Source organism: Coloeus monedula (genome assembly GCF_965178545.1).
Source record: "Coloeus monedula genome assembly, chromosome: 13".
Classification (NCBI taxonomy): domain Eukaryota; kingdom Metazoa; phylum Chordata; class Aves; order Passeriformes; family Corvidae; genus Coloeus; species Coloeus monedula.
Genome location: NC_138793.1, coordinates 19,549,498 through 19,566,112, shown reverse-complemented (window position 1 = coordinate 19,566,112; position 16,615 = coordinate 19,549,498). Strand labels below are relative to the sequence as shown.

Genomic DNA, 16,615 nt, shown 5'->3' with positions numbered 1-16,615 from the left:
AGCAGCAGGAAAAGAATCCTGGGAGGTGGAAATTAAAAGGAAAACTGCCTAATGATAAAACAGGACAGCAAGTTTAATTCCAGTTGTAAGTGTTGTCTTAAACAAATCTGAAAATCAATTTATTCCAAATCTGTCAAATTCTGCAAGGGTTTGGGTTTTTTTTTTTTTAGATGGTTTTTAATCTGCAAATCACAATTTATCCCAAACCTCTGGAATTGTGAGAGGTTTTTCTGAGGAGGCTTTTTAAATCTGCAAATCACGATTTATCCCAAATCCTGAAAGGTTTTGGATCTTTTTGAGATGTTTTTTTAGGGGTTGTTTTGGGGTTTTATACATTTGAGGCTTTTAAAAATTGCCTTCTGCTGCCCTTTAGTGAAACATAAAGGCAAATATCACAAAAACCTGAGAAAAGTGACTACATGGAAGTATTTAAAATCAAGCAACAGTGACCTAAGTGGCAGAGCAGAAACCCCCAGGTTTCATCCCTCCCTCACCTTAAACTTGGCCTTTTTTTGTGCCTTAAAACTAAGCCAGTTTCTTCCTGATTCACAACCAGTTATAAAAGCAAAAAATTAACTCCTAAGCCCCAGATAAGCTTGTTTGACTTGCAGCTCAGGCAAGAAGCAGGGATGTATTAATGCTTCTCACTGAGCAGCCTTTTATCTTTGAAAAAAATCTTGAAAATTCAGGCAAAGCTGCCTTTGGTCCCAGCTGCACAACTATTTCTGTTCCAAAACTGCCTCTGTTTGCTCAAAGTGTGTCAAATGTTCCTTTCCTGCAGGGCTGAGGCAGCCTGGAGCAGCACAGGGCACTGGGAATTCCATCCAGGCTCACAAACCTCTGCTGTTTCCAGGCTAAACAAGCTGGGACAGCCCTTCCACGGGGAGGTTTAGGAGTAAATGCACTAAATAAGGGGCATTTTCAGGCAAAAAATGAAGTGTCTTTTCCCCTGTTTTTGGAATGATTTGGGCATGCCTCAGTGAGCTGAAAGCCTCTTCAAAGCAGGTCACACGCTGTTGGGGAAGGAGCTGAGGATGTGGCAGCAGAATTGCTCCCTGGGGGGAGCAGATGGCACTGCTGGCCCCACAGGTGGAGCCAGCCTTTCCCTCCAGTTGTTCCCTCTGGATTCTGTCCCTGCCAGTGCTGCAGGCAGCAGGATCAGGCATCCCACGAACACAGAAAGTGGGGAAAACTCCTCAGCAACCCAGCTGGGGTTTAATCGTGTTTTTGAGTTAGGAAAGAAGAGCTTTCAGTTCGCATCAGTGACTCGGAAGTTTCCCAGCTCTGGAATATTTTAAATTAGGGAATGAAGCATGAACTGCTCCTTAATTTATCAGTGTTCCATGGCAGAGATGCTCCTCCTACCTGGCCATCCTCACCTGCACTGGATGCACCAGGAAGGAGCCAATTTATTCCCAGTGAAGCCTCCCAGCCTTGCTGGAAACACTTAAAATTACACATTTCCCCCCCTAAAAAGAGGGGGAGAAAATTGTGGAGATGCTACAGAAATTTAAATTCAGCTGCTTCACTTCCTTTATAACACATTCTTATCAAAGCTTAATGACATCCAAGATTTTTTTAACTTAAAGCACCGAGATCAAGCAGCCTTGGCACAGCCTGAAGGCAGGGAGAGAAAAGCCCTTTGCTACTTAAGCTGTTTTTAAAACTCCACTTCCACCTCGCCAGGGAATCCCAGGACACATTTTAAATAATATCCTGAACCTCACACTTTTGTCAGTTGATTTGTCCAAGGCCAGAGGAGTCAGAGCAGGAATTCTTCTTACCCAGCAGCTCCTTTTGCAAAATCAGGCCCAACTTCCCCTCTTTTGCTAATTAAACAGCACCAAAAGGTGCAAAATGAAGAAGGAAGGAATTCCAGCCAGGAACTGAGTACCTATAAAAACCTGGAGCTTGGCAGAGCCTTAAAATCCTACAAATTTTCATGGATGTCAAGAACCAAGCACATTCCCAACTTCTGTCCCCCTCACAGCCCTGGGGGAGGTCACAGGACAGGTGGGAAGGAAAGAAGAGAGAGGAAGTTCCTTCCTTCAGGCTGAAATCTTTGGGATAAAAGGAAAAAATCCACTTCCTAAAGGGCAAACAGCTCCATGCAACGTGAAAATGTCCCTGTGAATCAGCTCCATGCAATCCAGGGGTTAAAGCAGAGCAGAAAAGTTCTGGAGCAGGGTCTAAGTGCAGCCAGGAACAATGAGGGAGCTGAGGAGAGAGAATGGGAATAGTGCTGACAGGACAGGTGAGGAGAGAAAGGCAGCACAGAAAGATTTAGGGAACAAAGAACTGCAAAAACAGAGGCCAAGCAGAAACAAAAGGCAGGAACCAACACACGGAAAAACAGGGAAGAGCAGAGACAGCAGGAGAAGGAAATAAAATACCTCAGGATCCAGGAAAGGGGGAACAAGGAACACTGAAAGGATGAACTTGTGTGCAGCCCTGCCCTGATTGGAATTCCGGTGGTTAACAGGGTTAATTAACCAAAATCCTCATTTCTCTGCCATCCAGAGGGAGCTCTGAGGTGGAGGATGCCCTGGAAATTCAGCAGCTCTCAGGGAACCCTTTAATGCCCCAAACTCAGCTGCCTTGTGGGATCAGTTTGTTGGTGAGAGGCATTTCCAGGAGCTCGGGATGAAGAGGAGCTCAGAGAGCTCCCGTGGAGAATGTTCCCCATGGCTTTGTACTGGAAACCTGAAGGGAAAAGCAGCTGGAGTTTGTTTTCCCAGCACAGCTGATTTTCCTACTGCTCCTCCTGCAGCTGTCCCCCAGCAAATGCTGAGTGTGAGCTCTCAGGGCCTCAGGAAGAGACAACCAGCAGGGTTATACCTGAACCTGAAGGATTTGGGGATAATCCCACCCAAAAGAATGATTTTGGATCAGCAGTTTGGCAAAGAGCTGTCCTGATAAACTGGGACACTTTTCCTGAATCCAGGTAAACCTCAGAAAGAAAGAATTCACACCCTGGAGGTGCTGTTCTTGCTACAGCTCTTAGGAGACTCACCTAAGAACTGACCCTGCAGGTGATGGACCAAAAACCCAACTCAGAACTGACCCCGCAGGTGATGGACCCCAAATCTACCTCAGAACTGACCCTGCAGGTGATGGATCAAAAACCCAACTCAGAACTGACCCTGCAGGTGATGGACCCCAAACTCACCTGAGAACTGACCCTGCAGGTGGTGGACCCCAAACTCACCTGAGAACTGACCCTGCAGGTGGTGGACCCCAAACTCACCTGAGAACTGACCCTGCAGGTGGTGGACCCCAAATCTACCTCAGAACTGACCCCGCAGGTGACAAACCCCAAACCCACGTCAGGACCCCCTCGCACGTGCAGCTCGTGCTGCTCTGGGGTCCCCAGCTCGTGTCCCCCTCACCTCAGAGGGTCTCCTGCCAGGCTGGGCTCCTCCTGCTGTGCCCCCCGGGCCGCGGCTGCTGTTGCTGTCCCTGTTCCCACTGCCGGGGGAGAGGGCACAGTCAGAGCCACCTGCACCCCTGCGCTCTGTCCCACCCTCCCAACGCCCCCCGACGAGACCCGGCTGTCCCCAACACCCACCCACAACTACGGCACCCGCCAAAGCCGGGGCCGCCCCTTCCCATTCATTACCCCACAGAAACGGGGGGAATTCATTGATTTCCCCACTCTCCCATCCCCAAACGCCCTCCAGGCTCCCCACGCCCCGCCCCCGACCCCCTTTTAAAGGAGCGCTGTGCCCTCCCCTCCCCTCCCCGTCCCCCATCCCGGCCCACTCCCGGGGGGTTCCCCCTCTCCCCCCCTCCCCGGGGCCGCCCCCGCCCCGCGCTTCCCCCTCCCCCTCCTCCCGCCGGGCCCGGGCCCGCCCCCCCCCCCCTCTCCGGCGCTAGGCCGCGGCAGCGCGGGCGGCGGCTCACCGGTGTCGGGGGGCGGCGGGGGCCCGGCGCGGTGCGGGGCGGGGCGCGGCGGGGGCGGGCCGGGGGCGGCGGGGGCCGGCGGGGCGGCGGCGGCAGCGCGGGACGGGGCGGCGGAGCGGCCTCTACTCGCGGCGGCGCAGGGCGGCCATGGCGTGACGTCATCCGCTCGCGACGGGCCCCGGCTCGAGGCGAGAGGAGGGGAGGGGGGAGCGCGCGCGCTCCGCAACCCCCCCCGCGCGCGCGCGCGCGCCTTAAAGGGGCCGCGTCTTAAAGGGGCCGCGCACGGCAAGGACGGGGCACGCGTGTGCGCGCACAGGTGCGCGGACAGGTGAACGCGTGGACACGTGAACGGCGTGTGTGTGCAGGCGTGCGTGGGCGCACACGCGAGCACGTGGAGGGGCAGGGAGGTGCAAGGGTCCGTGCGCGCGCGCGGCTGGACAGATGTTCGTGGGGGCACACGCGTGGCTCCAGATGTGCACAGGCCGCGCGCACACACACGCACACACACACACAGGGACGGGGCACACGCGTGCCACAGAGTCAGGGAATAGTTAGGGTAGAAGGGAGCTCTGGAGATCATCCAGCCCAAGGCAGGGGGCACCTGGAGCAGGTGGCACAGGAACACGTCCAGGTGGGACTGGAATGTCTCCAGACAGGGAGACCCCACGCCCTCCCTGGGCAGCTGTTCCAGGCCTCTGCCGCCCTCCATGGACAGAGGTTCTTCCTCGTGTCGAAGTGGAACTTCTCGTGTTTTAGTTCGTGGCCGTGGCTCCTCTTGCTGTCGCCGGGCACCACTGAACAGAGCCTGGCACTGTCCTCTGACACCCCTCGATGGGATCCCCTCCCAGCCTTCCCTTCTCCAGCCCGCCCATGCCCAGCTCCCGCAGTGTCTCCTCACCAGGGCAATGCCCAGATCCCCCAGCTGGGACTGGTTGGGGCAGGAGAGGGTGTGGCCAGGGGGGAGGAGTGTCTGCGACAGGTATAAAAGGTGAGGTGAGGCTGACGGGGGTGATCCAGAGGAGAAGAGCTGGGATCTGCCAAAGGTGGGGATGGGGATGGGGATGGGGATGGGGATGGGGATGGGGATGGGGATGGGGATGGGGATGGGGATGGGGATGGGGATGGGGATGGGGATGGGGATGGGGATGGGGATGGGGATGGGGATGGGGATGGGGATGGGGATGGTCCACTGGATCCTCCACCATGAGGCTCCTGGCTGGAGATACCCCTGGAGCCCCTCAGCTAGTGCCTGGCTGGAGATATCCCTGGATCAGCAGGGTTGGGGGTGCTCCCATGGGTGTCTCTGACTCCCAAAGCCCTGGCTGCCCTCTCTGAGGGCCCAGAGCACAGGCACAGCCCCGGGGTTGGTGTCTCACCTTTGCTCCAGCGCTGACTCAGGCTCCCACGTGTCCCTTTACGCAAGAGCCCTGCTGGCAGGGGACTCTGGCCGGGTGGCCACCGCTGGCCTGGCCCCTGCCAAAGGGCAGGACCAGCCCCTGTAAAGGCAGCGGTGACAGAGCTCAGGCTCAGTTCTGTCACTGGAATTGCCAGTGGAGAGATCTCAGAGCTCAGGCTCAATTCTGTCACTGGAATTGCCAGTGGAGAGATCTCAGAGCTCAGGCTCAATTCTGTCACTGGAATTGCCAGTGGAGAGATCTCCTGGAGCAGACAGGAGCTGAAAGGAGTGGAAGATCCCCTGGAGCGGCGTGCAGGGTACTGGTGGGAACAGGTCTTGAGAGGACAGGAGCTGACGGGACCACTGTCCTTCCTCCCCACAGAGTGCTCCGTGCTCCTTGGAAGATGGATTATGCCAAATCCCTGAGCCAGCGCCTGGCTGTCCCCGTCTCCAAGTAAGTGCCGTGGAGCCCCTGTCCCCAGGATGGGGACATCGCATCAGAGCCCTCCCTGCTCCCCGGGCTGCTGGCACTGCCGGGGGGCGGTGCTGGCTCTCAGGACACCCCGATCCCTGTATCCCTTCCCAGATGTGTCTCGGCCAGTGCCTCCATGACCCAGCAGCTGCTGGCGGGCCCGGCCCCGCCGCCCCGGCCCTACCGCGTGTGCAACTGGGACCGCAGCCTGCGCAAGGGCGTCATGGCCCCGAGCCTCGCCGAGCTGCTGCGCCAGGTCTGTCTGTCTGTCTGGGCTCTGGCTGTCCGTCCAGGGGCCGTCCCCAGCCCTGCTCACCCCCAGCCCCGTTGCAGGCTCAGAGCGCCCTGGCCCTGCCGGCGCCCATCATGCTGGTGCTGGACGAGGATGGCACCGCGGTGGAGACGGAGTCGTTCTTCCGGACGCTGGAGGAGGGCACGGCACTGATGGCCCTGAGCAAGGAGCAGACCTGGACTGCCCCCAAGGTGAGGGGATCCCTGAGAGGGGCAGGAGGCTGGTTTTGTCCTGTCTGGCCCACACTGGAGGTGGGACTGGGAGGGTGGGGTGCACCGGGTGACCGCGGTCCCGCTCTTCCTTAGACACGTGGCTACCAGGTGAGCCTGTCCCGCAAGCCCCCGCGCAGGATCGACGTCGCCTGCGTCACCTTCGACCTGTACAAGACCAACCCGAAGGACCTGGGCTGCCTCAACGTCAAAGCCACCCTGTATGGCACCTACAGCATGTCCTACGACCTGCGCTGCTACGGGGCCCGGCGCCTGGTGAAGTGAGCACGGGGGGCTGGGGACACTCTGGGAGCAGGGACACTGCCCAGCCCCTCCGTGGCATGCTGACCCCCTTCTCCCTGCCCAGGGAAGCCCTGCGCTGGACGCTGTTCACCATGCAGGCCACGGGCCACGTCCTGCTGGGCACCTCATGCTACATGCAGCAGCTGCTGGACGCCACCGAGGAGGAGCAGAAGGAAGAGGAGAAGAGCCCTGTCCCCCTTCAGAGCCTCCTGCCCCGCAGCCTCCCTGCCCTACCCTACAAGAAGATGCTGCAGTGAGGGCTGGCTGGCTTGGCCTGTCCCCTCCTCTGTCTCCCCAGCCCTCGGGGGTCCCAGCACCCCACTAGGTCAATGCCTGGGCAGAGGCTGCCTTGGTGGCACAACCTCTCCTTGCACTCCGCTGGCTGAGTGTGGCCAGATCTGCTCTGGAATAGCTGCTGCTCTGTAAATATATTTATTTAAGTCAAGTTCTCCTGCATTCAGCTGCGTCTTGTGTCATCTTTGCGGGGGGGACACCCAGGACACGCAGCCCTTGCACTGCTTGGCACGCTGAGGTGGTGGTGTAAGAGGTGAGAGGAGGGGACCTGTCGCAAGTGCTTCGCCAGGGGAACTGCTGCCTTCATCACCCTCCTCCTCCCTGGCACCAGAGCCTGTCTCCCACCCCCTGGCACTGCAGCCACCCACAACACGGTGATGGGGCAAATCCCAAAGCCCCTGGCCTGTGGCAGCTGGTGCCACGCCTGTCCTTGCTCCCTTTAAAGGGATGAAAGATTTCCCTGCTCCTTGTGTCCCTGACTGTGCAGGGCTGGCACAGAAGGACAGCCCTCATGCCCTGGAGGAGGTGTTCTGGTCCCTGGGGTCCCCAGCCCCCGTGGCAGCCCTGGGCAGGGGCTCACTGTGCCCACTCCAGCCTTGCACAATCCCCAGTGCTGGTGCTGGCCTGGCTCTGTCCACGGGGATCCCAAGGGCCCACCAGCTCCAGGGATACCAGCTGGGAAACAAACCGAGCTGGGGGCACTGGGCTCCAGCCACCTGGCCCTTGGGGGGGCTATCCCCAAGTGTGCAGGGGGAGTCCAGAAAGATCCTGAAGCACAACCCCTGCCAGAGAGGGTGGGAGGGAGGGCAACAATCCACTACCCCCCTGTGCTGGACTGGGACTACTGGGATGAGCTGTGGGGAGGTGAGAGGCCACGCTCTGGGGATCCTTAGAGCCATTCCCCCCACCCCGTGTCACACTGTGGGGGACACCTGAGCTGAGCCACACTCACCTGGGCACCTACTGCAGGGCCTGGAGCTGCAGCGCAGGAACTGATCATGTGGCAGAGACCTGAGCCCCAGCTGGGGCTGTAGGGACTTAATTAGCCTGATAAGTAATGAGGATCAGCACCAGCTGAGCCCCGTCTGGGAGCAGCGACTTTGCCCCATGGCACAGATGTGTGACCTCCCCGTGCTGATGCAGTGCCACCCAGGGGCACCAGGGACAGCGTGGGCACTGCCCTGCCTCGCCCGTGCCACTGTCACCCCATGGCTGTACACACCCGGTGGCCACCTCCCCCGGCCCCTCGGGCTGCCGGTGGCCGTGCCAGCCCCGCAGTGTCCCCGCCCCCACGCAGGTGTTTAGCAGACATATTTATTTCTGTACACACTTATACACACAGCTCCCAGGGCAGCTCCGTCCTCGCTCCCAGCGCCGGCTCTGCTCTGCGGCAGGGCCACCCCCGTATTTCCGGGGGTGCTGGGGCCAAGCCTGTACCCCTCACACCCCCTCCCCAGCCCCGTAGTGTCTACCTGGGGGAAAAGCCCCCTGCAGCCCCCAGGGCAGCGCCGTGCACCATCCCCCTGCCTCAGTTTCTCCCCGGGAAGAGGTGGGGGCTGACTCCCACCAGCACCACGCTCCCACCGCAGGGTCCTCACCCCCCAACCCGGGTAAATTTGGGGTTCCAGATGCTGCAGCTGCCCCCGTGGAGCCTGCTGGGGGTAGTCCTCCATCACCCTGACCCCTGCACGGGGGGTGTCAGGCACCGGTTCCATCCCCCAGCCCCTGCAGCCCCCCGAGCGGTGGCGGGGGGCTCTGGGGGGGTTACTTGACGTGCTCGGCAGCGTGGGAGGAGCAGTAATACTTCTTGTGGGCGATGAAGGTGGACAGGCTGCTGAACTTGATGTTGCAGAGGCGACAGTACCTGTGGTTGCCGTTGGGCACCGGGCCGGGCACCGCCTTGGCCGGAGGGGTCTGCACCCCCCTGTCCGTGTAGGCCGGGGGCGTGGGGGGCTTGCGGGCAGCTTCCCGCAGTCCCTCGGGGGCTCCGGGCGAGGCGGGGGCCCGGGGGGAGCCGGGGGGCCGGGGGCTGTCCCGGCCCTCCTTGGCGGTGACGCTGTCCCGGCGGAGGCGGGGGCCGGGCGGGCGAGGGGGGGACGCCGCGGGCAGCGGGGGCTCGGGCGTCCTGCCGGCACCGGGGGCCAGCGCGTCCGGGAGCCCCTGCCCGGCCCCCGCCGGCGGCTTGGCCACGAAGAGCCCGTGGGCGTTTCGGAAGTGCTCGAGGAGGTCGCCCTTGATGGCCCCGTTGAGGGGACAGTAGGGACAGGCGGCGAGGGGACCCTTGGCCCCCGGCGGTGCCAGGGGACCCTTGGGGTGACGCTGCAGCGAGTCCGCGCCGGGGTAGGGGATGCCGGGGCTCCCCGCCGGGGCTGCCCGCACCCGCACCGATCCTTCGGGGTCCCCCTCGCCGGGGCTGCCGGGGCTGCGCCGGCCCTTGAGGGGGGCGGCCATGGCTCCCTTCATCTTCTGCAGGTGCTCGAGGGTGCGGGGCTGCAGCGGCGTGGCCGGGCACTGGTACTTCTTGTGCGCCAGGTACGCGTCCAGGCTGTTGAAGCTGATGCGGCATGCGGTGCACTCGTGGTAGTCGGCCAGGGGCAGCAGCGGGGCCGGTGTCGGTGTCGGTACCGGTGCCGGCTCGCTCTGCCACCGCGGCTTCTTGCTCAGGTCGATGGGACCCTCGGCGTCGGGGCTGGCGCGGGGCTCGGGGGCGGCCGCGGGCGGCTCTGCGGGCGGGGGCTCCGGTGCCGGCGGGGGCTCGGCGGGGCGGCGAGCGGCGCCGTGGATCTCGTAGAGCTTGCGGCGCTTGCGGGTGCGCAGCGGCTGCGGCACGAAGGGCACTTTGGGGGCGGCGGGGCGGCGCAGGGGAGGGTCGTGCCGGGAGGCGCAGTAGAAGCGCTTGTGCACCACGTAGGTCTCGTGGCGGCTGAAGCGGATGTTGCACGCCTCGCACAGCGTCTTGCTGGGGTCCTCGTCCCCCTCGTCCCCCGCCGAGCTGCTGGGGCTCTGGCTGTCCTCGCTGCACCGCCCCGACCCCCCCTCCGCCTCGGGGGACCCCGCTTTGGTGCCCCCCTCTTCAGCCTTGCCCTCTGGCGCGGTGGCCGGCGGTGTGGCATCGCGGCCGGCGTCCCCGTCCCCCGCTGCAGGGCCCTGCCCGTTGCCCGCCGGAGGGGACAGCAGCGTCCCCGGGGCGGGGGGACCCTTGGGCACCCCGGGGGGAGCTTTGAGCTTGCGTGCCCCGGGTGGGCTGTCCTCGGCCAGGTGCCGGCTGGAGCAGTACAGGCGCTTGTGCACGTAGTAGTTGTTGATGTTGTTGAAGGTGATCTCGCACTCGAAGCAGGTGGCCCCCTTGGGCACCGGCGTGCCCGGGTAGATGGCGGGCGGCACCGCGCCCCCATGGCCCTGCTTCAGCCGGCTGTGCACCAGCTCCGACATCTTGGCCAGGATCTCCGACGCCTGCGGCACCACCGCGGCCTCGTGGCCGAACACGTACTGCGGGAGGAAGACGGTGCCGCCGGCCGTGCCCGTCCCCGGCTCGCTGGGCACGGGGCTGGAGCCCGGCGTGGGGCTGGCGAGCTCCGACTTGACCTTGGCCGAGGGCAGGCTGCGGGGGGACGAGGTCCGGGAGCCGGCGTCGGGGCTGCCGGCCCCCTCCCCGCTCTTCGGGGCCTCCGCCTCGCTGGCCGGGCTGCCGGCCGGCTCCTCCTTGATGCGCACGGGCTCGCCGGACGTGGAGGAGGAGGAAGAGGAGGAGGATGCCGATGAAGGCCCTTCCCCGTTCTGTGGCTGGGCTGGGGGCGAGAGTTTGCCGGCCCTGGGGTCGGGGGGCGAGGCGGGCGGTGCCGGTGCTGGTGCCGGTACCGGGGCGGTGTCGGGGCCGGGCGGGGGGCCGGGCAGCACCACGTGCTGCGGCAGGGCCGGCAGCGCCTCGGGCAGGAACGCGCTCAGGCTGCACTTCCGCAGGGACGCGTTGTTCGGCTGGCTCAGCCCTGCAGGGGGACAGAGGCGACAGTGTCACCGACAGCCCCGGCACAGGGATGCTCGCCCCGTTCCTTGTTCCACACATCCTGGCAGAGGGATGCTTGCCGTGCCCCCTGTTCCCAACGCCTCTGGCACAGGGATCCTGCTTTGTTCCCCATTCTCAATGTCCTGGCACGGGGACACTGTCCTGTCCCCACCTCCCTTCCCACCACCAGGCCCAGCTGGGGACAAGCCCTCCGTGACAATGCCATCCCGTGTCCCCCATGGCCACAGCCCCAGGACTCACCAGGAGCGAGGGGTTTGGCAGCAGGAAGGGCTGATCCTGGTGAGAACACCTCGCCCTTGGAGCCCGGCTGGCAGATCATGTGGTTGGTGACCAGGTGGCTGTACAGGATGTCCCTCGTGGTGGAGATGAAGCCACAGCTGTGGCAGACACCTGAGGGGACAGGGCACGGGGCTGAGCGGGCAGGGTGGGAAGGACAGTGCCCATCCCTGGGCTGTGCCGGAGGGGACGGGGCTGTCCCCATGGGACACTCACCGTTCAGGGTGTCCGTGTGCACCTTCAGGTGCCGCTCGCAGTTGGCTTTGGTGGTGAAGGCGGACAGGCAGATCAGGCAGACGAACGGCCGCTCTCCTGCCGGACAGATGGACACTCAGTGCTGAGGGGAGGGGGACAGGGACTGTGGGGACACCCACAGGGCCACCCCATAGGGCCAGATCCCCCTGTCTCTGCAGGTCTGAGATGAAGACCTACCAGTGAGCTGTGCCAAACCAGTGACCCAGCTGGGGAGAACTTCATCCCACTGCTCACTGTGCTCCAGCCCCATATCCTCCCTACCCCTCCACTAGCTCAGCTGGGGTGAACCTCCTCTAACTGGTCACCATGCTGCCACCCCCCAGCCTCCCTGTCCCTCCAGAGGAGGGGTGCTGTGCTGTGCTGTGCCATACCGCTGTGGCTCCGCATGTGGATCTCCAGGGAGCTGGCACTGGGACAGCTCTTCTTGCACTGTGGGAAGGGGCAGACCCTCTCATTGGGATATGTCTCCTTGGGCTTCTCATCCAGGGCGGGGGAGCCGGCGCCGGCGCTCTGCCGGCTGGCACAGTAGTACATCAGGTGGGCCTGGAGGTTGCGCTCGCTCCGGTACCAGATCCCGCAGTCCTTGCACGGGAACACGTCCTCTGTGGAGAGCAAGGGACAGGGACATCGGGACAGGGACATCGCTTGTGTGACAGGCTGGGGAGCCCTGGCAGGGTTGCAGTGCCGCGTGTCCCTCCCCGTGTGTCCCTCCCCGTGTGTCCCTCCCCGTGTGTCCCTCCCCGCGTGTCCCTCCCTGCGTGTCCCCAGCACTCACTGTTGACCACGGCGGTGGCCAGGATGGCGGCCATGCCGGCCTGCTGTGGCAGCAGCTGGATGTCCGAGTGCAGTGCCGCCGGGTACGGGGACTCGCCAGGCTCTGCTTTCACCCCGTGGTTGGGGACAGCTGGTGGCTCTGCCATCACGAAGGCGCTCAGGGGCTCGTCCTCCCGCAGCGCTCGCGTTGTCCGGCACCACAGGGCTTCATCTGGGATGGGGGGACAACGGTGAGCGGGGATCGCTTCATCCCGTCCTGCCGCCTGCCTGGCCCGTCCCCTCTGTCCCGCCTTGTCCCCGCGGTCCCGGCAGCGGCCGCTGCTTCCTCCCGGCCGTGGCCTGGAGATGGCGGTGTCTGCCCGTGCTGAGCCCCGTGGAGCCTGCCCGGACCCGCCGCTCCGGCTCGTGCCTGTCTCTGCACGTATCCCTGTGTCCATCCCTGCATCAATCCCTACATCCATCCCTGTATCCACCGCTACGCTCATCTCTGCATCATCCCTGCACCCATCCCTGTGCCCATTTCCACGTCCATCCTTACACCCATTCCTGTGCCCATCTCTGCATCCATCCTCGTGTCCATCCCTGCATCCATCCATCCATCTTTACACTCATCTCTGCACTCATCCCTGTGCCAATCCTTGTGCCCATCTTTACAACCATCCCTGTGCCCATCCCTGCGTCCATCCCTGCATCCATCCCTGTGCCCATCCCTATGCTCTTCCCTGTGCCCATCCCTGTGCCCATCCTTGCTCCCATCCCTGCTGGGACCCTCCCCTCCCCAGGGACGCTGGGACAGGGACGTGCCCGGGGACAGCCAGTGGTGGGACAGGGGGAGCAGACACTGGGACAGGGGGACACAGAGGGGGACCCCTCTCCTCCCACCCCCACTGCCCCCAGTACCAACCCTTCCTGTAGATGACGGCGTTGGCATTGGGCTCTCCGGGCACGAGGGGCAGGCAGGACAGCCAGCAGCTCTCGTCCCCCAGCACCAGCGTCACGGGGGGGCTCTGTGGGGCAGGGACAGGGGGTCAGCACCGGGGTCACACTGAGGGGCTGCCAGGGGGGTCACAGCGCTCCCCAAAACCCGCTGGGGTCACACTGAGGGGCTGCCAGGGGGGTCACAGCGCTCCCCAAAACCTGCTGGGGTCACGCTGAGGGGCTGCTGGAGGGGTCACAGCCCTCCCTGCTCAGCCCATGCCCAGCTCCCCGCATTCTAATGAATATTAATGAGCACAAGGGGGGGGAAATTAATCTCCCTGATCCTCCGATGGCTGCTGCAGTAACGATATGAAATCTAATTATCCATCCCAATATTTCCAACCCCTCCAACTCAGCCTGACAGTCGCAGCCGGTTGGGGCCTTATCACTGCCAGGAGCCGAGTGCTGGCAGCGTGATAAAGCCCCCAACACACGTGTGAGGCACTGGCACGGGGTGTGACACTGGCACAGGGGTGTGACACACTGGCACATGTGTGACACACTGGCACAGGGGTGTGACACTGGCATAGGCATGTGACACTGGCACAGGGGTGTGACACACTGGCACATGTGTGACACTGGCACAGGGTGTGACACTGGCACAGGGGTGTGACACACTGGCACATGTGTGTGACACTGGCACAGGGGTGTGACACACTGGCACAGGGGTGTGCACCTCTCACAGTGTGGGGGAACCCACCCGCCCCTGCAGACACCCGAAATGGGGCTGGGGGCTTTGGGACCCCCAGCATGGGGCACAGGGATGGGCACCACTGGTGCCACATGGGCGAGGCACCCTCGAGGAGAGGAGGGTCCCTTTGGAATTTCGCTCCCGGCATGGGGAGACCGGTGGGTACCCCCGATGGAGGGAGGTCTCTGCGCTGCCCAGGACCCTGTGGCACCCCAAGGTGCTGCCAGCACCCCAGGGTGCCCACGCCAGCTCCCCGTGACGGCCCCAGCCCCGGCGTGAAGCCCTTCCTTGTTCTCCCTGGAACAAAGAGGTCGCTGTCTCCGCTCCGCACCGGCTGATAACCATCGGAAACCCTATCTGCTCCGCATCCGCCGGGATGGCGCATCGGCACGGCCCCTGCCCTCGCTGCAGCCCGGCCTGGGGGGGACACGGGGCACCGAGGGACCTGGGGGTCAGTCCCAGAGGGCCTTCACATCCCCTTGGCACCCCGAGCTGTCTGCCTGAGGGTTTCCACACCTTCCTGAGCAAGGATCTTTTGGGGATCAGCTGGGGGCGGGCAGACATCCTCCTCCTCCTCCTCCTCCTCATCTTTTCCCTCCTCCTCTTCTTTCTCCTTCTCCACCAGCAGGCGATGGGCACACACGGTGCTCCAGCCACAGAATATCAAAGCCATCCAGTGCTCCCAGCTCCCACTAAAACCCCAGGCTGGGATCATCTCCCACATGGAGATGAAGAGCAGAGCCGGGCAGGATTTGGGGGAGACCCCCTGCACACCCCCCCACCGCCGCCAGCAACAAAGACGGAGGGACCTGAGGGCGACAGCCCCTATCAGGGATGGGGCTGCGATTCCTTCCTCCCTTCCCTGAGCAGAGATAGGGAGGGAGGAGAGTGGCAGAGGAGAGCAGGGCTGGGAATCATCAGCCGGGCTCGATAAGGGAGCTGCTGAAATGGGAGCAAAAATATTTAGACAATAAATGAAGTATCAGAAAAAAGCCGCGCATATCTTCGGGAAATCAATCATCCTGTACCGGGTGTCTGGACACACGGCGCCAACCGGGAGATAGGGAGCCAAACTGGGCAGATAAGGGTTAATCAAGGATTTAATTCAGCAAAGATAAACGGGCCTGAGCTTAAAAAAAAGAAAAAAAAAGAGAAGGAAGAAAAAAAAAAAGAGCAAAGGAGAGAGGAGGAGGAGGAGGAGGAAGAGGTGGGGATGGAGCCAGGCCTTGAGGATCCTGGGCTGGAGGTGCCTGTGTGCGGCTCGGGGGGGACGTGGAGGGAAGGATGTGGCTGGGATGGAGGATCCAGAGCCCAAAAACGCCCACAGCACACTCATGGGCACCCCCCTCCTCTGGGGCTCCCCCCGCTGATGGCACCAATGGCCACCAACAGCCACCAGCCCCTGGTGTCCCCTCAGTGCTCCTCTCCTGCCCCTTCCCCACGGCTGCTGGTCCTTCCCAGGCACGACCAGAGTCCCCAGGGAGCAACTCTGAGGCAGGAAAGCCAGATCCCATCTCCTGTGTGAGGCGACAGGTGCCACCAAGCCGCCCGTGCAGAGGGGACAGACGGGGTGGCAACATCCTGTCCCCTGCCCGTGGGAATGCTCTCGAGTGGCAGGGAAACCTCCTGGGCACCCAAACCAGGAGATTCCCAGGGGGTGAGGAGCTCAAGCAGGGAAAATCCTGCCCAAAGAGGGCTTGTTTCCCCCTCCACCGTGCCCTCGGGGTGCCCCTTACCGTGTCGCCGTGCCCCGGTGATGCCGGCTCGCTGTGGATGCTGCCCTGGAAGGGGCCCCAGGAGAAGCCCTCGGGGAGGCTCCTGCGGGTCCGCACCCGTCTCTGCCCCTCCTGCACCTCCAGATCCAGCTCATCTGCGGGGAGACAGGCACAGCATCAGCGGGATGCACCCCAAACCCCCCTGGCCTGCAGCACCCCAAACCCCAGGGGATGCGGGCACCCAGCTGGAGCCGGGAGCTGCTGGTGGGTGTCCCGTGGGGGGATCCATCCCCTTCCCGGGGGGTCCCGGCACGGCCCGGGGGGTCCGGGCCCGGCACGGCGGAGCGGAAGGAGCGTTTCCCATCCCCGCACCCAAAGTCGCAGCAGCTTCAGGGCTTAATGGCTTTGATTATCTGATAAGGCTCTGGTTTAATGGGTTAGATAACATGTTAATACGCTATGAAGGCTGCTCGAAAATGTTTTAACTGTGCCTTTGTCTTTGGGAGCGCAGATAAGATGGCAGGTAACCAATACCCAGATGGATGCGCTGCCTGCCCCTCGCCGGCTGCCGCCCCCCAAAAACGAGCTGCTCCCCGGGGACAGCGAGCCAAAGGCAGCCCGTCTGCGGCCGGGAATGCTCCGAGCCCCGCGGGATCACCCCCCGCCCTGCTCCAGGACAAGGAGTCCCCTGAAGCGCCGAGGGGATGCAGCCAGTCCGGGGCCCGTGGGAAGGGAGGAGGCTGCGCTGGCTGAAGGCAAAATTGCCTTTGGAGCCGGGAGCGCGGGGAGGATAAAGCGATCCCATGGCTGCGGAGATTGAAATCTGATGTGTTTATTAGCAGGGCTGACATCTGGATCCTCCCGGCGCTGGGGTGAGCTGAGGTGAGCGACTGGGAGCGCTGGGTGGTGTCACCTGCGATCGCCCAGGTGCCACTGCCACCCGCGGGTCCCCTCCCGCCACCCCGGGCCACTGGGGACTGCCCGGAGCACATCCCAGGGCAGCAGCCCGTGCCACCTCGGCAAAACCTGCTGC

At 62.8% G+C, this 16,615-nt stretch overlaps 3 protein-coding genes across 4 annotated transcripts in view; 1 reads left to right on the top strand and 2 right to left on the bottom strand.

The window, feature by feature from the left end:
* The window catches only part of ZC3H18 (zinc finger CCCH-type containing 18), a 43,034-nt gene extending 39,044 nt beyond the window's left edge, over positions 1 to 3,990 (bottom strand). For both annotated transcript variants that reach the window (XM_082289857.1, XM_082289858.1), the window contains exons 1-2: positions 3,904 to 3,990; positions 3,390 to 3,468 (exon numbers count right to left, since the gene is read on the bottom strand). The gene's annotated coding sequence lies outside the window, so the exon portion shown is untranslated. The remainder of the gene's footprint in view (positions 1 to 3,389; positions 3,469 to 3,903) is intronic.
* A 1,538-nt stretch (positions 3,991 to 5,528) lies between these two features.
* Positions 5,529 to 6,901, top strand: CIDEC (cell death inducing DFFA like effector c). Its single transcript, XM_082289826.1, has 5 exons — positions 5,529 to 5,753; positions 5,886 to 6,027; positions 6,105 to 6,254; positions 6,369 to 6,553; positions 6,640 to 6,901. The coding sequence occupies exons 1-5, from the start codon at positions 5,704 to 5,706 to the stop codon at positions 6,830 to 6,832; spliced, it is 720 nt and encodes a 239-aa protein (XP_082145952.1). The 5' UTR covers positions 5,529 to 5,703; the 3' UTR covers positions 6,833 to 6,901.
* A 1,732-nt stretch (positions 6,902 to 8,633) lies between these two features.
* ZFPM1 (zinc finger protein, FOG family member 1) overlaps positions 8,634 to 16,615 on the bottom strand; it is a gene marked incomplete at both ends in the record, with an annotated part of 33,544 nt that continues 25,562 nt past the window's right edge. Inside the window, 7 exons of the mRNA XM_082290347.1 lie at positions 8,634 to 10,855; positions 11,134 to 11,283; positions 11,386 to 11,481; positions 11,796 to 12,026; positions 12,200 to 12,409; positions 13,103 to 13,205; positions 15,604 to 15,737. Coding sequence (XP_082146473.1) covers positions 8,634 to 10,855; positions 11,134 to 11,283; positions 11,386 to 11,481; positions 11,796 to 12,026; positions 12,200 to 12,409; positions 13,103 to 13,205; positions 15,604 to 15,737 — 3,146 coding nt within the window. The remainder of the gene's footprint in view (positions 10,856 to 11,133; positions 11,284 to 11,385; positions 11,482 to 11,795; positions 12,027 to 12,199; positions 12,410 to 13,102; positions 13,206 to 15,603; positions 15,738 to 16,615) is intronic.